Source organism: Cololabis saira, chromosome 18 (assembly GCF_033807715.1).
Source record: "Cololabis saira isolate AMF1-May2022 chromosome 18, fColSai1.1, whole genome shotgun sequence".
NCBI classification, from domain to species: Eukaryota; Metazoa; Chordata; class Actinopteri; order Beloniformes; family Belonidae; genus Cololabis; species Cololabis saira.
In genome coordinates, this window is record NC_084604.1 from 22562243 (window position 1) to 22579580 (window position 17338).

Below are 17338 nucleotides of genomic sequence, written 5' to 3' on the forward strand. Positions count from 1 at the left end.
ATGAAGTCACTGTAGTTTTTGTTAGTTGAATTAATGATGCATAAAGTAATATTTCCTGCATTCTTTTATGTATTACAACATCAAAAACTCCAGCATCTCTGCTATAAACACAGAGAACTATGAAGATGCTCTGAAACTGCAAATCCAAACATCGTAATGCTGTTTCACCAGATATCCAATGTTTTTTTTTTTTTTTTTTTTAAATGCAACTGGATTGCTACAAATTTAGAGGCATATTTAAATATCAGGTAAAAACATCAATTATTACAGTAAACTTCTTCATCATGCTAAAATATTCAGGAATGACAAGTCATACATCAGCTTTGTATTATTTAAAGGGGACCTATTATGGCATCTAATACCTATTTTAAACAGGCCTTGAATGTCTTCAAAACAAGCTTTTGATTGTTATTGCTAAATAAATTATAAATTCAGCCTCTGAGCCATGTCTTTATCTTCCCATTCTCTAACCTCATTATCTATGCGGGATTCTGAGTGGGCGGGGCTATGATAATGAGGCTCTGTGCTGATTGGCTGCCTGAATGACGTGATACACCGCTACGAAAAAATGGCGGAAGCTCTGGCCGGCGGAGTTATTTGGGGATGTGGTTTCACGCATCGGAGGCCAACCTATGTAAATTGCATTTTCGTTACGTAATGACGGGAGCAGAATCTGAACGGCTCGTAGAAGTCACGTCACACTGGATGGCTCATTCGGGCAGCTTTACAAACACTGCAGACTTTGGTTGCTTTCCTCCTTCTCTGAGTTGGCAGGCTGAGAGGAGACCACTTTATATATGTTAAAGCAAGAGAAAACGTGTTTTTCAAAATAGGTCCCCTTTAAGCACTTGTTTTGGATCCTTGCCCTTGAAAAAGACAACTCTATTCTGAGGAAATAAAATAAGCAATTACAAAAAACAATACTCAGGGCTGTAAGAAAAGATTTCTGAATAGCCATACCCCCTTAAACTTTGTGAGATGTTAGACTTTGTATTTATTGAAGAGTATCTGTACTGACTGTCCAATGTGTGTTGCAAGACTTTAGGAGGAGTCCAATTCAATAGATACTTATTCGAGGAGATATTTCACCAGTTTTATTGGAAAATCTTCAAAATAAACAAAAATGGCACGGCAGTATACAAATCTCAAATTGCATATAGCCAGCAGAAATACTGCAGTTCCCTCTGTGTAAATTGCTTGCTAGAAAACATTGTGATAATTGGGCAGGTGCTGGTTGATACACATTTACCTTGTTTTTAAGACGACAACTAAGTGTGGTGCGAAAGTCAAGGCCCATCAAATGTGTCTGTGAGTGTTGTGTTGATTATTATGGCAAACATGAAGCCAGTGCTGGATAGGAAATGCTGTGGCTCAATACAAGAGCTTTGGATACATAAAACAATCATTTGATTTTACTAGATAAATGAATATATTCAGTACATAGATAAATGATAAATACATAATATATCCATGTTAGTGGCAATTCCACACATAAAGCGTAATAACTATAAATTACTTTCAACCACAGTTGTGTGTAGAACGTTCTTGACTATTTAGAAGGTGAAAACAAACATTGATAAGGGTTTATAATCAAACAAGGCAATGACTTATAGCTCTTTAGGGGAGAAAAGGAGGGAAAAATTGTCACAGAAATATTCATTGTCTGAGAAAAACCTGAAGCTGTGAAGAGAACTTTGGGGTTCTCGGGCCAAGCTAAACTGAGTAGGTCAGTCAGACCAGGCAAAGCTGAGCTGTGTCTTTTTTTCAGGCTTGTCTGATTTTGGATGGGGTGTAGTTCTTGTCCAAAGACTCATCTTGTAGAAACATGTGCAGGCAGCGTTCATTCTGAGCTAGAGGGTGACCGGCCACTCTGAAATACACAAGAGCAAGAGGCAGATCTGACATACAAGTAGCTGCTTAGATATTTGACAAGGAAAAAAAAAAAGAAAAAAAAAAAAAGACATTTGGAAATTAAGCAGGAACGTATGAACTGGATGAGAACAAAACACTTACAGTGCGTAGAAAAATGAAACTATCATGTTATAGTTTATATTGACGTATTCACATCACTTCATCATGCATCATTCACAAACTTCAAACATGAAACACAAAAATACATTCACACAGTATTTCTGCTGACTGGCTTTCCATTCTGCAAGGCAGCATAAACATCAGATTATGCAACATATGTCATGTATTTAATTTACTATGATTCATTGTACTGAATAAATAAAATAAAAAAAAATGTCCTCACATCTTTCAAAATACAAACTGTGGTTATATATTTGAGATAATCATGCATCTATTTTGACAAGTTGTGAATGCAATGTATGAAAGTTGTGTAACCATACCAAACGTAATCAGTGCCTAATATATTTTTCTAGGGCAGTCATATTAACACAACTAAAGTGTAATACTAAAAAAGGTAGAAATACAAAGCTTTCCACTTTAAATATAGCAATTGTTCCAGTCTCCACGATTGGATTTTAAATCTATTTTAACACCACCTTCATTTTCTTTGGGAAAAACCTTTTTTTTTTTTTTGGTGATGAACATCCATGAACAGCAACTGGTCCTGAACTGGAAAGTTAGAGGCCAGCCAGGGTTGTTTTATTTACCCTGGTAGAATGAGTCAGATTAGTGCCCACAGGATTTCTTTGAATTGATACTCATATTTAGGTGAAACATTAGGATTTTGATATTTTGGTAGATATTACATGAATAAAAACATGTCAAGAGTTAAGGAGGGGAGAAGTAAGATCATTATCCATGTTTCCGGCAATACATATTACAGACCAGTTAACAAGTTTTACATGAACAGACCACTTAAAAAGACGCAATACCATCTGCTCTGCTGTGGTGTCCACTGTATTTGCTGAAGATGGTATATAAGTTATATAATGCTATAAATGTGCATGTGAACTACAAATGTTTTTTTCATGTTACACAAATATGCTATTCTAAACCAGTTTTAACCTATACTGGTTGGTTGGCACAAGTCTGCTTAATACCAAAGTGTTAATGTTGTAGATAACAGAACTCAAAAACAGGTTAGTGGGAGTCTGTTTGGATCAAATAGGAAAAAAAAGATTGTAAACTATTTTAATAATGACAGCTGTACATTATTTCTTGGAGAATATGTTTGTGCTTGATATAATTTTCGTCTGTCAAGGCCACTTTGACATCAGGGTTTCCTGACTGTCCATTTGGATGACGCACAGAAGCTTAACGAGAACGAGCCAGTGCACCTGAGACCCTAAAATGTGTAATTTTTTAAATGACAAAATCCCCCAGAACAGATCAACATGGTTACATTGCACGCATTTGCGCATGTTAACCTCTAATAGGAAATATTTCAAAACAAATTAAGCAGCACAAGATTAAGAGGTCAAATACCAGCGAATTCACTGGAAAGATCCAGCTTGCTCCCAACAAATTCTTCTTAACAAGTTTGTAAATGTTGAAGGAAAACAGGCAGCAGGAGCATGTTAAAATTTCAAGGCTATCTATGCTATTAAGACAGAACTGAAGCACAAATTATGTTTGAGAAGCATAGTCAAAAATGGATCGTTCCCCCTTCTCCTCCCTTGTTGTTTCAGAGCAGCTCATGTTTAGCATTCTGAAGGAATTACTCTTCACAATGCGCTCAATCACAGACTAAACAATGCTGCCAGCTACACTGGCCAGTATTAAAAATGAACAATAATATCATCAACAGCAGTGTTTCATTCACAGAAAGCAAAGGCAGGAGACGGCAGGGATAAATTACCAACTCATTCTTGTTGTCTTCAAAAAACATATTTATGGTTTTAATTTTCTTAGCTATCTTTTCACACTTAATATTCCAACATATATTAAAGTTTGCAACTTCATCTTTGTTTCATGTGCATTTGCACATGAAACAAAGATAATGGCCAAGTCTGCAATCAAAGCAAATGATTACAATCACACTGTAACTTTTATTGTTCGGCAGCTGAAAATGAGGACATGCTGGATCAAAACTAAGCAGAGGTGCACACACCATCCCATGGTACCACGCGCTGTAATTTGAGCTGCAATTATCATAAATTACACATCAACAACAAAACAAATGTGGGAAAAATTATGTTGTGGGGGTGTACACTTGAGTCCTCTTTGGTTATTCTTGTTGTTTGTAAGGTGATTATAAAAGAGAATTAGAAAAGATATTGACAAAAGACATGCCCGTCTCTAAGGGTTCAGTTTGTTATAAATAAGAAGAGAAGTGAAAAAGTTGAACGTACTTATTTCACAAAGAATTTTATTGTTCTTGAAAGTTAAAATGACACCCTGCTAAGGCACACGTGGCAAATGACTGCAGCTGCTAAGAACTTGTGTTTAAAAAAAAAAAAAAAAGTTTTAAATCTTATGGAAGAACATAAAGACTGCAGAGTTGTGGATATGCTTACTTGTTAAGAAACTGCTCCAGACCCTGCCTTCGCTCCTCGATGAAGGAGTCATCAAATATGCCATCATCACCTCTGAATGGCATCTGTCGGAAAATAGCTTTTCCCGGGAGAGGCGGTACGACGACCTGAGAAGCAGAGTCCCAACGGGGGCACAACATGAGTCACACAAACATAAACCATTTAATAGAAAATGTAAAAGCATTAGTGAAACGAATGGTGATAAATGTTCTTGAACAACCCACAAAAGGTCCAAAAGCTCTTTTAAATATCTTCATCGCTCATTCCAAAACATTACAGGTATGGTCAAGATTCTTGCTGCTTTTATAATCTGAGTACTCAGCAGTCTTTGTGCCTAATTCAGTTCAATCGCTCACCTTGCTTTCTCTCTCCAGCTCCGCTCTGAGCCACTCAAAGTCGCTGTACCGCCTCCGCACACTCGACTCCTTCAGCTTGAAGATGGGTAGGTTGGTCTAAAGACACAGATGGGTAGCAAAGTTATTACAGGTGTATGTTGAAATAATTTCTTTAATTTACAAAGAAACTATTCGTAAAATGATTCATGTGCTAGAAATATCAGAGTAAAGCCAACTTCAAGTCAGTAAAATTGAAGCTCACAAAATTGAGGGGAAGAAATTTTTTTCCCCCTCACCCCATATGTAGTAAGCACTTTCAATTCGAGTCAACAAAGTTTGAGGACTGTAGTGTAAAAAAAAAAATGGCAAAAGTAAATGGCTATGGTCATTATTACAATCTAAACATTGCTTATTTTGTCTGATCAATTGTCCAAAACCCCCTAGATATGTCAAGTAAAGGAAATAGATATAAAAGGTGGGGTGTAGCTGCGATAGACTCACTATAGCAATACAGTTATGGTCAATTGTTTCTGGCTTCTCAAAACAGGAAATTTGTTTTAGTTGTAGATTGTTAAGAATAAATGAGCAAATTGTTATGGGGCTAATTTTTGGACAATGTAAAAGGTCATAATTACAACATTAATAAAGGAATATAAATCTACTGATGTATAAAAACAAGTGATTGAAGTTTTACATCAATACGATGGGAGCAACTCCACTGTTTTAGACATAGACCACCATGATATACTTTATTAAGTTTAAACCAAATATTGTGTAACAAATTGGTTTTTGGTACTTTAACGTGGTTATTTTTGGTCTTGGGTTAAAAACACCCCAATATTGTTGTTATTAAATAAGAAATGTATTTACTGATGGTTCAAAACACTACAAACAAAAATGGGACTCAGGTTTGGTACTGAACAGCCTTGCATCATGTCCTCGAACATGACTAAAAGGTCAAATAAGTAGGAAATACAAACACAAAAAAGGTACCAAGCTAAATAGAAGAATTGTCCGCCATAGGTTTAATAAAACCCCCCAAAAACATTGTTTGCTCACCAAGGTCTCACTCAAAATGTTGTACCTTTTTTTCCCTCCCTTCTTTTTGTACGCGTGTGTTCATGTACGTTGATACACAACTGCATGCATAACTCAAAGTTGCTGTTGATAAGCACTTAACAGTGAATTCCACAGGAAGATATTTTGACATGGACACAAAACACTGAAGCAAACAGCGGCTTACAGCACAATGCCAAACCTCTTCGCCAGTCCTGACAGTACATGGCCATCCCAGCCAATGTACAGAGGAGGGGATGAATGAGGATTTCATGGGCAGGCCACATTCACAGAAGGTCAGAATTCAGTGAAGGAAGAATCACAAAAGCAAAGCAATTGAGCAAGATGATGCAGCATGAGGAGCAGATTGATCGATGAGCAGGCGACTTTGATGTGTGCAGAAAAGGGGATGGAGAGTTAGCCTTCTAGTTAAGTAAATGGCTGAACAAAAGAGAAAGGAGGGGTGTATGTGGTTATAAAGGAAGAACAAGAAAACTGGAGGGGTTGGGAGATTCATCTACTCTGTGCAAGACTAATTGAAGAGGAGGGAGAGCTGGAGTGGTCTTTTGCTCTCATGGTCTCTCTTTTTCAGTCTTCCTCTTTATTTCCCTTGATCTGCAAAATAAGTCAGATTGCCTGCTCAGACTCATCTAGTAGAGTTTCAGGTACCAAAATGCATGCATTTGTTTTCATCCTCCCTCATTCTGTTCTATTCTTGGAATTCAGGATGATGTATTTCAGCCAAACTTAGTAGGGGCAATTAAAATCAGCAATAAAAAAAAGACTATATCATGCTCTATAATGTTGATACAGAAAGTTTTTTGCATAGTTTTGGTGAAAAATAGAAAAATTGCAGTAATCGAAGACCTGACGCAGAATAATTGACACAGCTCCTGACTGAAGTCTCATATTTAATCACACCATTTACAGTCAATATGGGGCTTAAACATGCTAAGATGCTCTGCTATGATTAAAATCTTGTTTATTTTGCTTTTTTCCCCATTTAACTAAAAAAAAAAAAAAAAAACAGGACTGCATCTACTCCAATGTGTACTCAACTCAACTTTATTTACAAAGCACTTTAAAACAACCACAGCTGAAACAAGGTGCTGTACACAAATAAATAAAAACACAGGAACATAAGACAATTTACAAGAAATAAATACTAAAATAATTGTTTATTGTTTTTAAAACTAATTAAAACTAAAACAATAACTAAGAACAAACCATAAAAACACTAAAACAGGAGCAGAGTCTCTTGCAGGGCTGAAAGCCAAGGAATAAAAATGGGTTTTAAGACGAGTTTTAACAATGGACAGTGAGGAGGCTTGTCTAATGTTTAAAGAAAGCTCGTTCCATAATTTTGGAGCGGTGACAGAAAAAGCTCTATCCCCTCTGAGCCTCCACTTTGACCTTGGTACCTCCAGGAGCAGCAGATCATCCACTGTTCTTGTTAAAGTCTACAATGGAATTCATAGGCTGATGCTGTGAATCAGAAAATGAATTGAGCTCATTAAATTAAGAAATTGGATTAGAGTTTCTGCCAAAACAAAAGCCACAGCAAACCCCAATTTCAAAGGTGGTATCAGTATTGCGCAGCATGGAATTCTACCAGATGTATCAGGACAGTTAGTGTATTAGATTACGTTTAATAATCTTTTTTGACTTGTCAGCCTATAAGTGGCAGTTGCTGGTACATCATTAGTGCTTTCCAATATCTTCACATAACATCCTGTCATATGGTTTAAAGTCAGAAAAATTAAGCAGTAATTGGACTCAGAATGTGCGATGTGCAAAATCTAGCTTTCTCGAGATTATACAAATCTCAGATTTGGGGGGAATGTTCAGACTTCTCATTAGGCAGATGATTAAGAAGAGACCTTTAGTAACACAAACTTTTCCAATGAGCATAGTCTCAACTTCATTCCAATCCAAGTCTGCAGCCGCAACAAAAGCCAACTCTCGTTTTTTCTTCCCGTAAGTATATAATCCCTTTCACTGTATAATATCCTCTAAATCTAAAGCAATATCTTGGTTGAATTTTGAGGTGTGCTTTAGTTCATTATGTTGAAATGCGAAATTCCTCATCATTTTCAGTTTATTTATTTTTTCCCAAATAGAAAAAAGCTGGTTTTGAGCCAAAATATATTGGTAGATTTTTTATTTGTTTAATTCAATTGTTTCACCTCTGACCTTTTGTTTGATGGAGGATCATATTAAGAGATGTAACAAGTTTGACATTTACATTGTTGTCATGTATATCCTTCATATTCTGTAATATTGTTAAGGTATGTAGACTTTATTTCCACTGTATATTTCTTAGCTAGCTAGGGTGACTGGAGAGAGGAAAGTTTAGACAACTCTGCTTTGGGTGCAACGTCACAGATAAGTAGGGATGCTGATTTCGTAAATGTCTGATTTTATTGCTTACATAACAACAAGTGTATTGCATTCGCCTTTGAAATGAACATGAGGACTCTCTGGAATTGTATGTGCACCAAAGTCGTGTGCAGCAAATACCTTTTGGCATGTGTCATTCGTATCAATAACAGAAAATGTCATATTTCTGATACCCTTTTTTTTTTTATATACTATTGCATATGCACAAAACATGACAGCACAAATGTTTGGAAAAAGGCACTCACGCTTGCAATACTGAATATTGAAGATGGGACACAATGTTAATGCAGGTGGTGGGGTGATGAACTGTGCAGGTTAAGTGTGAAAATGTTCTTTACATTTTTCTTTCAAATTTCACTGAAAGTCCTTTTCTGTTACAGAAGAGAATGTTTTTCTCATAAACATTCAGATCAACACAGTACACAATTACATTAACCCTTTAAAAAAGGTTAAGCCGGTTTTCAGTTCCCATCTGCTTCTCTGCATTAGGGTCCCCCAATTGGGGGACACTGGAGTGGAATGGGTTCCATAATCACATTTCAGTTCAAAAACATGGAGGCCAAGTCAAATCATGTCTGCATTCAAAAAATAATTGGTGAGATTTAAAAAAAAAAAAAAAAAAAGAAGCAGCTAACTGATGTGAATAAAACATAAAAGGGACTTAAATGATCAGGTCACGGGTTCAGTAGCATTAAAATCTCTGTAATTTCCTCTCACTGAATAAATGTTCTGCCACTCCCTCTTACCTGGAATATTTAAGAGACTTGCCAAGCTTGAAAACCTTTCCCACTCACTCCAACCATTTCTCCAGGTGAAGCCACCAATGAACAATTTACTCCTCCTCTTTCTCAGGTCACAGGAGAAGTGGATAATCCTAGCCTTATCACCCCAGTGTTCGAGCATTAACTCTGTGGTCTGTCCCTGCTGCGTCATGTTACCTCACAGCATGGAGCACCACAAAGTTAATCCCCTCCACAACAGATCACAGTTACAGGTAATCTGCCACCGCCGTGACGCTAATCCCACCATGTGCACACAGAAAACACTTCACTATGTGCAAGTAAACACTGACATGAATCAAGTATGCATGCAGGTGTTAATTACAAGATCTGACCAGTCAAATAGTTGACAATGTAAATGTAGGAACTGAAATCGCTCAAGCCATTTGTGTATACACAGTGGGACCCAGACCCCTCACCTCAGACAATGAAACTAACAGTGAGAGTGTAAGTTAAGAAAGTCACCTGGCCTTTCAGTTCCATCACCCTGTAAAACCCTGTGATTAAGAGATTGGCCTTGCAGGGGAGGAATGAAAACGACAGACCTGAAAAATGAGAGGTCTCACTTAGTCTCTCACAAACACATAGAAAGAGGCGGTGCATGAGAGTGCTCAGAGTCAAAGATCGGGTTTCCCTGGCCTCTGTTTCCTTCACGGCTGGTTAGAGGTTAGGGTGTGGGTGTCTCAACTTACTGGCCTCAGAAGTGATTGGAACATGGGACCATCCCACACCCTGTCAAGTACTAGCGTTTCATTAATCCTGTACAACATAACACTTTGCCCCTCTCATTTCCTATAGCAAAAAATAAAAGAAGTAAAATAAAAAGTGGAAGATGAGAGGAAAAAGTTAGAACAAACAAGCATTACATTTCCAAACTTAGAGACTGGCAAAGAGATGCACAGAATTAATAGTCATATTGAAATTACTGGTGTAAGAGAAACGTGCTATAAATGCAAAATATAGCTAGATGGATATCCATCAAAAAATCTTCAAGCTTCAATTTAAATTATGGGTACTCGAGCTGTAAACTACACTCTGTAGGAAGAGCGTGTGGGACAAAATATCAGAGTCTCATTGAAAATGGGTTGAAAAGAGGCAGAACCCTTTAAAAACAGCAACACAAAAAAAGGGAGTGAGGGGACAAAGATCACTCATCTTCTGAGAGAATAGTTCAAGGCCACCATGCATTAGCTTTTAGCAGGATGGATTAAGTCAAGTTTGAGAGTGTCCATCCTAAACCTTCCCCATGCTCCCTTTTTACCCCTCCCATACAGACCCCTTTCATAATACTAGCATTAAAAATGGCAACATAATACCATCTCATTGCATCATATTCCAAAATAGCCCCCCCCCGCCACCCAAAAAAAGAAGACTGGGAACAAAAGCATTGAGGCTATGGGGCTTTCGTTATCGTTTCTCTATGTACTCTCTCACTCGTTCCCTCGCTAGCTGGCCCCTGTGGCCTGACAGCCTACCCTCTCTCCGACTCGCCTAGCTGACTAAAAAGCTGCTTTGTTGCCATAGTATCAACTCCCACTTTTGATACTGTCATTTCAAGTAGGACATGGTAGCCTTGATACAATATGTTCCCTATTTCCATTAAAATAGTTGTCGAAGAGGATGCTGTAGACTTTGGATTACACTTGACTGTGCCTGACAAGTCCCCCAATACCCCCACACCACCTCCTCACACACACACACTCCTACTCTCTCCCTATTTTATTAATGACCAAAGGCCCCCACCCCAGTGCCCAAATGGAAAAGAGAATGAAAGAGAGAGGGAGAAGCTATGGGAGAAGAGAAGAGGAGGGGTAGAAGACTGAGTGAGAGACAGAGCTATAAGAGCCCTTTTATGTACCCTTATCCATAAACAAAGTGAGATCCAAAAGTTCACTCCCCTCAATGTGCTATCTGGAGGAGATGGGAACCGACTGAAAAACAAGAATTTTTGATAATGCTGATCACCCCTTCCTCCCCCCTCACACATTCACATCCCAATTCCAACCCTGTGTTTGCCGAGGTCCAAACAAATACACTATGCTGCTTGTGGGGATCCTCAAAACCTGCACACCCCAAAAAGCAACTTCAATATAATATAGTAGGATTCAAACATGAGAAATATGAAGAAACTCAAACAAAATAAACCTTCCAATGGTTGATAAGCCATTTCAAATAGTATACTTGGGATGAAAAGATTTAAAAGGGAATAAAAGTCCATGGTTTTAACATGATCTCAGACATTTATATCGCTCAGGGAACATTCGATAGTTGTATTAATTTAGCTTCTACCATTATTAATAAAACTGACTGAAAGCAGTAGACTGATCCGACTGATTTTAAAACAGCGAAAGCCACAAGCCACAAGAGACTGTGCAACATGCCTCCCCGCTGCAGATCACATGATAATCTGAACCAACTACAATTTGTTTCACCACTTTGCAAACGGACACCATCAACAAACCAAAAGATAAGGCTATTTATTTAACCTCAGTTCAGAGAAATTTTTTTAAATTGTTTAAATAAGCCACTGCTTTAATGTTTATACTACACAAAATAATAAAACTCAGATTATATAGTTATCACATGGACAATAGTAACCACACCACTGACTGCTGGGACACAGGTGGGAGTGAAATAGGATAAGTGGGCAATGAGATGAGGGCTGATGAAGGGGTGGCTTTCTGCCCTCCCATGGGTGGGAGTGGGGGGAGAGGATGGAGAGTAAATGCTCCAGCTCCCCCCAAACCCCAGCCTGCTTCATTCTTCTCTTTTCTCAATGAGAGGATTAAGCAGACTCTCTCAGTGCAGCCACAAGGTCTCTCTCGATTTCGAGGTGGATAGCAGGACAGCAGTGAGAAAAGGACAAAAGGTTATTAGGAGAAACTGTGCAGAATAATGAGAGGATCAAAGTAAGATAGTCTGGAAAATCATGAGTAAAATTGACAAGGAAAACAACAAGTTAGCAAATGCTATGTATTCTGGGTCAAGGCATTGTGGCAAACACTCTTAAAATTCTGGAGATGAAGCAAAATGATTCCAAAGAAAGCTAAAGAAAGGAGAAGGAGAGAAGCAAAGCTAAGTTGACACCACGTTTATTGAGGAGCGAGGGATGCGCCGCTTCTTCTGTGGTCTTATGCAAAGCAGGGTCACACAGGGCTATGAGGTGCACAATAATGTTGATTACACGCATATGCTAATTATTACACGCTAATCAAGTACAGTAGCCTTATATTCGACACTAATGCCTGAAGACGGCTTCTATCCCTCAACTCATTTCTCTGAGGAAAGGGGAAACTAAAATACTTGAGTGGTTGCAACCAACCTTAATACTCCACTAACTACAGGGGAAATAAATATAGGGGTGTCACTCAACTGAAAAAAAGAATTTTCAGAAGAAGAAAAAAAAGCAAACAGATGAGCCTTTTGAATGACCGCTCATACTAACTGAGAACTGTTACTTTAAAAATAAGACAGACAGTGATTACAGACATGATTACAAAAATGCCTTTAAATACAGAAATGAGTGTTAGGATATAAGAAGAAGAAGAAAAAAAAACTTGTGAGCTAACATGTTGGCTTTTTTGTGAATTAAACCAAAATTAATCACTGTGTTGTGTCTACATATAAGCTTTTGAGCCACTGTAGGATAGCATGTGGCCAATTTACGTCTGGGCTTGACAAGTTAACTACCTGAAACACAACATTTCGAGTTGTGTAACCTTGAGTTAAGCTCAAAGTTGAACATGACTGCAGTGTTGCAACACATGAGAGGTACACAATGTCAACATTGACACTGTGGAGTCTATACAGTCGACTTGAAAATAATTGTTTTTAGATACCAAATGTATTCACAGACAAAAATATTGTATTTAGTCTCTATAATAAATAAGACATCTATACTCTCGAAAGTATTTGAAAGGGAGCTGATATGAGAATTTCATCTCAGCCATCTAATCAAAAAGTGTGCTGCAATCATAATTGACATGCATTTAAGTTGTACTTCAACTGACAAGACATGAAATTATAAAATCATAGAAATGCACAGTGTGCAGCATCTGGGCCCAGTAAGCCTGGGAAATGTCACTACTCCTGGCAAATCTTCTGACAACAGAAGAAGATATTTAGGACAGTGATAGACTTCCCTCAGCAAGTCCAATTAGGTAGTAACATAAATGTTATAAGACATCTTTGTGTATGTGTGTGCATGTGTCTCAACACTGTAATGATCCTGCAGAATAAACAATGCACTATGAACATGTTTCTTTTCTTTCAGCCTCAGCATGTATCAAAGACGTGTTTAGAGATGTTTTGATACCATTCTTTTCCTTCTTTCAAATACCTGCGCATTGGGTATCAGTAGCAAGTACTGACCCAATGACAGTGTTCCTGTTAAATGAAGGTTGGATTGTTGTTTTTTTTCCACAGATATAAAACAGCAAATTAAACACTTTTAAAATACACACTGAATAAATAATATCCATAAAAACAAAGAAATTCAGGAATTCAACTTCAATTGCAGCCATAAACACATAAAATAAACATGCATTGGAAATGTGCACTTATTTTAGCCAACATCAAATATGTTGAGTCAGTCTCATATTGTTTGGTGAAAGTAGTTTGAGATATATTTCAATTACGCAGTGAAATCCAACATTGTCAACAATGGCAGGGGCACGTCATTTAGGATAATGAATTCTAAAATTTTGTCTATCAATGCTGGTTTCTGGCTCTCTTTGGGGAGGTTCTTTCTAGGTTAATGTAGTTTTGATGAGCAACCTGTGTTGATGCTTCTTGGTCTCATTTAGTTCATAGTATTCAGTTATGTGTAGCGCTTTCAGCTGTGGTTGTTTTAAAGTGCTTTATAAATAAAGTTGCTATGGCGATTGTAACTGAAAATTACACACAGGATCTGTGTTTTACTTGGTTTGGACTGTATAATCATTGTCAAAGAGTATATTATCCAAATCACATGCAATAATCACCTACTATTAAAATATTATTAATATTTAACACTTAAGAAGAATTTAATGGAATAAATAGAACAACCAGCTACTTTTAAAATGGATGACAGGAAACTGCAAGTTACTCAATGGATATGGAGGAAGGAAATGTGTTGTAGGGAAGGGGGGTGGCAGAACTGAAGAGCAGCAAGCAGCATCCTGTCTACAGTTTCAGGAAAGCTGAATGTATAAATCACAGTTTCCTTTAGTTCAGAACTGATGAAACACACTGTTACAATAATGCGTGTTAGTACTTAAAACAGCATGTTTCATACAATCTGTTTTATTTCACTGAAGAAAAAAGCTGAATAGTCTTCAACAGGCTGTATGTGTCTGACAACCATTTGGGAGTTGCCACTCTTTTCACTGCTCTCTTTTTTAAAAAGTATTTTGAAATTTAAGTATATTGATTAAAGAAACAAAATAGTCAATTGTCCAGCACTGAAATGTGCAATTGTCCATTTGACATGGCCAAAGCCACTTTCTTGATCCGTTTTGTCTTGTAATTATGTCAAAAGGCATTCCTTAACAGAAAAAGGCTGTCAAACAACAAAATGAACACTATAATTTCCATATATTTCTAATTAAAATATTTAATGGTCATCTAATATTGTACAGCTTAAGCTTTTTCTGTGGTGGGAGAAACAGGCTGATGTAGTTATCTATACTCTGCAGTTAAGACAGCGGGGTGTGGCTGGGGTCTCACTTAAAACTTTTCAAGAATACGTTAACTTTTTGGAGAAGTTATTTGCTGATGGTTTATTGTTGAAAGAACACAGATTATATACATTTTGTTTATTTGTGGCTCGTATACAGTGGTGGACAGTAACGGAGTAAATTTAGTTGAGTACTGTACTTAAGTACATATCCAGAGGATTTGTACTTTACTTGAGTATTAAATATCTTTGTTACTTATTACTCTTACTTGAATACATTTCCAACACAAATATTTTTACTTTTACTCAAGTAAATTTCTAGGAAGGCTGAAAAGTACTTGTTACTTTCAGGTCTGCTCTTTTTTTCTTCCCTAAAATCCTATTGGACACAAGCTGTTTTTGTCAAAGTAGGAGACCTATCACAGTGCACGCTCTCCACTGGGATGTACGTAAAGCGGAAATACGTCAAGCCTCCTCAAAACGATACCGCCAAAGTAGCCTGCGTTTGTGAAGACAATGCGCCTGCTTTTTTTGTAAAGCAGTGATCTTTGAGGGCGATCCAGACTTAGTTGGATGGTGCAGGTTCATTTGGTTTCAGTTCATGATTGTTAATAAACTCATTTCATTAATTTGATTTGTTTTTGGTGTTTCTGCAGGTTTTATATAACATTGTGGTTCTAAAAGCAGCACATCAGTGCAGCTGGTTTCAAAGAGTTAATTCTCAGAAACAAGAGTTAAAAGATCCTTAAATTAATTTAGAAAAAATATAGTAATTTACTGATGTGGAAAATAAGAAATTTACTCTTACTCTTACTTAAAGTAAATTTAAAAGCATTTACTTTTGGATACTTAAGTACCTTTAAAAGCAAGTACTTTTCTACTCTTACTCGAGTAATATTTTGACTGAGCTACTTTTACTTGTAACGGAGTAAATTTTGACCAGTAGTATTTGTACTCTTACTCAAGTACTGGGGTCGAGTACTTTGTCCACCTCTGCTGGGATCTCACTCAAAACTTTTCAAGAATACGTTAACTTTTTGGAGAAGTTATTTGCTGATGGTTTATTGTTGAAAGAACACAGATTATATACATTTAGTTTATGTGTGGCTCGTATAGAGAAACAGTAATGCAGCGAAAACCAAATGTAAACATACTTCCTTCCTTACAAAGCGATAGGAAAGGACAGACTGTCATTGATGCCGATGGTTTTGTCTATTGTGACTTATTTTGATTAGATATTTACTGATATATAGAAAATAAACTTTGGACATTAGTTAACCATTAGTGCTGCTAGCAACAGTTCTCATGTGTTTACGGAGAAAACCCCACATTTCTTACTAAATCAACATATTCACTCAGTGACAATAACGATATGGAGGATGCATAACTTTGTTTTACAATAATAAGAAAAGGCAGGTCCGCTAGCTTAGCCACAAGCTACCGCCATTAGCACTTGTTACTGCAGCTCACCTTCAGTCTGACTTCATACGTTGTGTATCTACCTCTGCCAACCCCGATGGTCTCAGGGTTGCTCACATCAATCTCTAGAAAATTACTCGGAGGTCCATACGCGTCATTTAGGTTTTGAGGCTTAGTGTACAGCCTTCTCGTATCAGCTATGGCATCAGCCATTTCTCCCCGTCCTTTCCAGCAGCTCGGAATAATGTCAAGTTATCCAGAATACAAACACATGGCTTCCGTTAGGCTCCTTCACAATAAAATATTTTGAACAAGTTGCATCCCTGTAATGAAATAGTTTTGTGAAAAAGATCACAAGTCTAAGAAATTTTCTTTATTCTATGCTATAAATACTTGTGTTTTAACTTTTTTAGCAAGATCTTACCATTTTTAGACAGAGGAATTCGTCTGGAAAATTTTATACTGAAGGGATAAAACGGAAATGTTGGTATTGCATTATTTTGCACTATTGCTAGTTTGAAATTTAATGTGACTGTACTTCCGATCAGCTGAGGTTCAGATGACAGGGCTGAGTCTGGTCCTGCTTGATGTGTTTACAACCCGCCAGTGGGATACGTTAATCACAAAGGTCATATATATGACAATAATCAACGTATATGTTTTATAATCCCAATCAATCACAGTATAAAGCAGTTGATGCAGATAGAAACACGCGTTACTTTATGTATTCCCTAACGTGTGTGCGTTTTGACAAACACATTTTTTTTTCTCTTTTTTTGAGACTCAAAGCAATTTAATGTTGATTTAAATAAATTATATCAAGTTTTATATCAAATACAGTGATTTTAACTACAGCGATATCCTTCATGTGTTTTTTTTTTTTTTTTTTTTTTTTTTTTTTTTATTGAACAGAATTTTTTAATCAAGAAAAACACACTTTATACAAAACTACTAGTAGAGGAAATATAAGAAAAAAGAACATCCAGGAGGTCTTATGAACAAGATACATATAAACAAAAATAAGAGACAAGTAAATAGACAATACAAAGGAACTGTAAGGCATTTCAAAGCAAATAGCATCAACATTACGGAAAGAGACTTAAAATAAAAGATACTTTGATATATCGGTTACTAATTTTTTTTGCAGAGTTATTTGACTTAATATTTTTTTAAACAAAGAAAAAAACTTTTGAAATCATTTATAAAAAAATGGAATGGGCTTCATTTTTCTCCACTTACAACAGCGTA

At 36.9% G+C, this 17338-nt stretch overlaps 1 protein-coding gene across 1 annotated transcript; it reads right to left on the reverse strand.

The window, feature by feature from the left end:
- Positions 1 to 1079: 1079 nt before the first annotated feature.
- Positions 1080 to 16331, reverse strand: snx3 (sorting nexin 3). The gene is made up of 4 exons (XM_061747076.1): positions 16142 to 16331; positions 4802 to 4897; positions 4428 to 4552; positions 1080 to 1870 (listed from the first exon to the last, which is right to left on the reverse strand). Exons 1-4 carry the CDS (start codon positions 16301 to 16303, stop codon positions 1765 to 1767), a joined length of 489 nt encoding a protein of 162 aa, XP_061603060.1. The 5' UTR covers positions 16304 to 16331; the 3' UTR covers positions 1080 to 1764.
- Positions 16332 to 17338: the final 1007 nt, after the last annotated feature.